This window comes from Mus pahari, chromosome 2 (assembly GCF_900095145.1).
Source record: "Mus pahari chromosome 2, PAHARI_EIJ_v1.1, whole genome shotgun sequence".
Taxonomy (NCBI): domain Eukaryota; kingdom Metazoa; phylum Chordata; class Mammalia; order Rodentia; family Muridae; genus Mus; species Mus pahari.
Genome location: NC_034591.1, coordinates 106,964,567 through 106,970,915, shown reverse-complemented (window position 1 = coordinate 106,970,915; position 6,349 = coordinate 106,964,567). Strand labels below are relative to the sequence as shown.

The window sequence follows — 6,349 nt, the reverse complement described above, 5'->3', positions numbered from 1 at the left end:
CATCAGAAGACCTACAGTCAACTAATCTGGACCCTTCAGTGTTCCCAGAGATGTAAACACCAACCAAAGAGCTAGAAAAGGATGGAACTAAGCTGCCTACAAGTATGTAGCAGATGTTCAGCTTTGTCTTCATGTGGGTTCCACAACTAGAGTGGGGTCTGTCCCTGAATCTGTTGCCTGCCTGTGGATCCAGTTTCCCTAACTGTGTCACCTTTTGTGGCCTCAGTGGGAGAGGATATCCCTAGTACTTCAAGGACTTGATGATCCAGGTTGGAGGGAATGATACCCAAAGTGGGCTCCCCTTCTCAGAAAAGAAGGGGAGAAGGGAATGGAGGGAGAACTTGTGTGAGGGGTAATGATGTTAGGATGTAAAGTGAATAAATAAATAAAATTTTAAAATAAAATTTTCATTCAAAAATATGCATTTTGAAAAAAGGTATGAAAGCCAAACACAAAGCAAAGGACAGGAATGAGACAGCATGCCCTAAGCTCCTGCATGGAAGGGAGGTTGTGCATTTCCAGCAGCAGAGGGATGGAAGGCATATTTATTTCAATTAACAGGACACAAAGATTGTTTCTCCCAAGCCCGGGAACTTATCAGTTCCTGGTGCCTCAAGGAGGACACCACACCCACATTGTGCCCAATGGTTCATTGTCTACGTCCTGATCCTTATGGTCCCTCTGCTGGCATTTCTTAGTTGATAAAGTACTGGCAAGGACCAATACCAGTTTGTAACCTCTGAGGGTGAATTGTGAGAAAAATAAGAATTAGGAAATACTGGTACATACATTGTAGCAGTGGGAGGACACCCACTAATATATGAGATTGCGAGTGGGACTCCCCTCTAAAGATCCTGAAATTATTTTAATTACTAAAACTACAGAAGTCACTTATAATACTTATATCTGTCATGCCAAAGTCACAGATGCAAAGAGGATTTGTAATTAAAATTTCAAATGGAAACATCAATTCTTTGATATGATTGTAAAAGTACACATATATAATACAAAATGCCTACACTGTTAGTCAAAGTGAGACAATAAATTCAAAAAAGAAATACCAATTAATAAAATTAGTGCTATATAATTTGGAGATTCTAAATCACAGAAATAAGTATCCTATAATGAAATCTGCTCGTTTTGCAAAACACAGTCCCCTATGATGAAGGGCAGTCAGAGCTCAATGTCTCCTCTGCAGATGCTGGAAACCTCATTGCAGCCACTGAGCTCCTCCTCCCACAGCCTGCCTGGGACCTGAGCACCTTCTGATTCTGTACTTGGGTGCAGGGCACTTACCCAGATAGACATGGCAGAGCAGTATCCTTTGCCTGTGGAGATCTGAACATTATTGTGCTACTGGTGCCTACAATGCATCTCTGCAGACTATAATTTAAATGTCTGTGTATTTTAATAGTCTACTGGGGGGGGTGCCCACAAGCATAGCATCCCTGATGTAAATTTTTGCCTGCCTCTTGATTTTACCATATTTCATCCTAGATAATAGCACACTACAGGTAGGAGAAGCTGGAATTAAACTTTTCTCATAAATATCCATGACACATCTACCAGAAAAATGAAAGAGTCATATAACATAGTCAACCAAAACTTTGCTAATTCTTAATGTCAGACTTACTGGTGCTTACCCATTTCATACTTTTTACATTCTCTGCGTTAGGATAGAGGACTGTGGAAGTGCCCATGGTTGCCCGGGGCTCTAGGAGTGTTCTCCTTCTTATTATGGATGAGAAACCTCTAGATCCCCCCCCCCCTAAAGCTCCTAGTGTTTGCCAACCTCTATGACACTCAGCACTGGTACTGTTCTGATACATGATTACGGCATCTCACTACAGGTTTTATGCTATTCACTCAGTAACAAGAAGGCAGATTAATCGTTTCATGTGTGTATTTTCCATGTATTTATTTGGGGACTTTTGTTTTGTTTTGTTTTGATATGTATATGTACATGCACACACACACACACACACATACACACACACATACACACACACACATACACACACACACACACANCACACACACACACATATATACATATATGCACACACACACACACACACACACACACACACACACACACACACACACACTCACATTTTCTAAGACAAGATTTCTCTGAGTAGCCCTCCTGGAATTCAGTCTGAATACCAGGCTGGCCTCCAACTCAGATATTCTACTACTTCTGCCTTCTGAGTGCTAGGAATAAATACATGAGTCACCAACACCCAGCCTATTTTGGGATTTAAAAAAAAACATTCTTAGTCTTATTTTTATGTTTGGTTTTCTGGCTCTTATGTAGAAATGTAGACTCACTTCTGTAGCTGGTGCTGACCTTGAACTCACTATCCTGCTGTTTCAACCTGAGGGTTAGAGACTTGTATCACCAGCCCAACACTGCTCATGTGTTTAGTATAACTTACAGTTGTGTGATTTCTTCTTCGTCCTCCATTCTTGATATTTTAAGTGTTCTCTCATGTCACCTAGTTAAATATCATTTCATTTGTTGACACAAAGCCTGTTTGAGGCTTTACTCAAAGTGAAAACAGAAAATACAACAGATCTTCTCCAATCTTTCTCTTTCCTCTAATCAGTTTCCAGTTTTTTCTTTAGATTATATATAAGTGATACTGAAACCACTAGATTCTAAGTGTGGTGAGGTGCATGTAGGTGACATTTCTCTCTTTGGGTGACAGATAACAGTTTTACTATGTAAAGTGTGTCTCTGGGTCTGCTCAGCAGTGTAAAGTGTGTTTCTCTCTGAGAGTATTTAGCTGTGTAAAATATGTGGCTAAGTTTGTGTTCCCCTGGACGAAATTTGCTCTGGGGAGATATTGGTTTAATCTCAAGTATGCATACATGCTGAAAGCCCACAGTTTTCATGATGTTTATTGATACTACAGCTAAGAAATGATGACTAATTTAATATTTAAATTTGGATGTTTTGACCCCATGTAAAGTACTTTGTTAATCAACTCTATTAATTTGGCTCTTCCAAGATCTGTCCTTTGGAATTCACTGTGTTTGTGTCTCTCTGGCAATGTACATATTTAAGATGTTCCTGGTGGAAAAGTCTAACATTCCTCAACATGGGGAGACCATAATCTGATCCCATATACTAAAACACCAGACAGTGTCTATTCCTACCTTTCACTATTTTAAATTTGGCTACCTAAGCATCATTGTGCAAATTATGGTATGGTTCTCTGCATATAGTTCTGACTGTGTGTGTGTGTTTTCTGGATCATGTGATAATTGACTCTCTAAACAGTGTTTCCTTATGTATTTTACCAAATACAAACAACTGAGGAAACTGAATTATTTGAAATGTCATAGCAATCACATAGTAAATGACATGGAATATGCCAGAGAGATGGCTGGGCAGTTAAGTATTCTGCTCCACAGAAAACTCAAGGTCAATTACACTGGGTTGTCCAAAAGTGCCTATATGTCTAGCTTCAGAGTACCTGACACTTTTGGTCTCCATGAGCACATGAACTAAAGTACACACACATACATACTTTTAAAACTTTAATATAAACACTTCTTAGGATCTTAAAAGCAATGTGCTAACCCAGGTCAAATGAAAGCCATCTCATAGATTTCCTTTGAAATTTCAATGAGAAATATAAAACTGATATGATATCTGAGAAGGCATGTGGTTTATATTTTTTATACACATGTCATCCACAAGTAAAATAAACAGATCTAACAGAAAAAAAAGAAAATTTCATATATCAATTTAAGCCACAGAAGGTTCCCAATATGTCATGATCCATAGCACTATTGCCAACGTGCTGTATTAAGGAACCATTCCCTTCACTGAAAAATCAAATATTTACTATTCTGCCAAAAGTTGACTCCCAAAACTTAATTATATGTTTTTCAGTACAAATAAACACAAAAGGGCTGACTGTGGCATAGCTATGGGACACAATAATATGGACAAAGTAGAATATTGAGCAATCCTTGAACTTCAGCCTTGATTGGAAGACAAGTCTTTCCAAAGTGTAAAGGACCACAAAGAAGCTCATGAGCAGCAGGATGGTCCTGGTGGCCCTCTGCTCTGGGGATGCTTTTGAAGAAAGGCTGGTGCTGTGAAGATACTGGACCTGCTTCTTGTGCCTCCATAGGAGAGCCACCATGTACCCACTGGACAGGGCCATGAGACTGATAAGAAAGGTTTCCCTGATGGCCATCAGAGTGGCAAACCTATTTTCTCTGGAGTAACTCATGGGTAGAAGTGAGCAGGAATGAGTAACATACACAAAATCCTCAGAGGTCAAGTTGGGGGTAGCAATAATTGATACTAAGACATGACTGCTAAAAGACACATAGAGGACACAGAAGAAAAGAAAGGCACCTGAGATGTTATGGAGAGATTTATGTTTAAACTTTGTTAAACAGGAGCTTCTAGGACTAAGGGTGATGGTCCAAAGGACATTCAGCAGACAGGTAGCACATAGAGTAAGGCCTCTCAGAAGCCTGTGCAAATAGATAAGCAATTGGCATGTGGTAGAATCCCATCTCTCCCAAGGCATAAACATGTCCACAGCTATGAGTCCCATAGTTATAAGCAGCATTAGTTGGGTCAGGGACAAGAAAGCAATGTAGAGATCAATGGGCTTAGGCCTGTTCTCACCAAGGAGCTTGCAGAGGCGGGCAAAAAAGAGGATAGTGTTAGCTGAGATCCCAACACTTACTTCAGAGAACAAGGTGATTTTCATGTTAGTGTCAGTGTGGAGTAAGTTTGCTTTACTCATTGTATGTGGGTAGGAAGCAAATAACAAAAATCTGAGGAGAAAAGAGAAAAGTCTTTCTTACAAAACATGGACTTGTTCATGAATGCCGACCAACACCGAGATGGCAAGAAGGTGTTGACTCATCCTGATTCCAAGTCACCAAATTCAGCTCCAGTTCACACTACCTGAATGAAAGCCATCCCCACTGTCCCCACTGTCCTAATGCTTTCCAATCAGTGCTGAATTCTGCATACCAATTTAGGGCTACCTCCAAAAATAAACTTTCTTGTAAACTGAACATTTCCATGAGATCTAAGAATCAGTTCCCTTCATGGTTTGTGGAGTTGATTTGTTTTGGGCAAAGAGCTGCATCTCACTTGATAAATGGACACAAATGAGCTTTACATATCTGGTGAATTGGAATGGAGAAAGTTGCACAAAACTAGAAATGTGCCCTCTTAAAGGACTGTGTGCCCATAAGTTCCAGAGCACAGGGTCATTTTATTTCAGTATCTTCTCTCTCTCTCTCTCTCTCTCTCTCTCTCTCTCTCTCTCTCTCTCTCTCTCTCTCTCTCTCTCTGTGTCTCTCTCTCCCTCTGTGTGTGTTTGTTTCCCTCCCCTATACCCCCTTTTTCTCGTCCCTCTCCTCATTTCTCTCTTTTACAAGACGAAGTATCTCTGTGTAGCCCTGGCTGTCCTAGAACTCACTCTGTAGACCAGGCTGGCCTCTGACACAGAGATCTTCCAGCTTCTACCTGTGAAGTGGTTGAATTAAAGACGTGTGCCAACACTGCCAAGCCAGGCCAAATATTCTTAATAAATCTCCAGAATAAAGGATTACCAATTTGGACTCTGAGTCAAATTTTACCCACTGCCATTTCCTCAGAGTGTGACCTTAAGTACTCAGATCTCCAGTCACCTGCTCTAGAACATGTGAATAGTCAGTCCTGTACCTGTGTCAGAGGATGCTAGGTGTGAGAAAACATACTGTACACTCACCAAACATGGAACTGTTTCTGGCCCAGAATGAACTCTATAGACATGTTACCTGAGGATTTCCTCATGCAGTGCCTTGTCATGTGGCCTGGGAGAGACTATAAATCTCTGGTAACGACTGATCAGCTCTTTCCCTGCCTGAAACAGAAAAGACAGAAATGACCAAAACTGTAGAATGATAAAGCCAGGTTACCTTTCTAAACAGCGTAAAACCCTGTTTTTCTCTGAATTCTAGATGAATGTGCATCCAACCTATGACTTTAATCTTCTGCCATGATGCCTCTGAGAAAAGACCCTGAGAATCAATTATCAGTATGTATATACTCTTACTCTTCTCTCTTTTGACATATAGAATCAGGGTGGTAAATAAAACTACAATTATAATAGACTTAGGGCCATTCCATTCTAAGATCATTATTAAATGAAAAGCATCACCCAGTCTAGATGCACAGGCTCCAGGGGAGTCTTCTATCTCCTTCTAGGTGCAGGAGGCTTCTCCAGACTTCATAGAAGCCAGCCCAAAGGACATGAGAAACGCAGTTGGTATTTTATGTAGAACACCTCATTTCATTTAATGAACATTTAGTATGTATGAG

The 6,349-nt window shown here is 40.3% G+C and overlaps 1 protein-coding gene across 1 annotated transcript; it reads right to left on the bottom strand.

Moving 5' to 3' along the window:
* Positions 1 to 3,845: 3,845 nt before the first annotated feature.
* On the bottom strand, positions 3,846 to 4,778 carry LOC110317013 (vomeronasal type-1 receptor 49). The gene has a single exon (XM_021191350.1). It carries the CDS (start codon positions 4,776 to 4,778, stop codon positions 3,846 to 3,848), a length of 933 nt encoding a protein of 310 aa, XP_021047009.1.
* Positions 4,779 to 6,349: the final 1,571 nt, after the last annotated feature.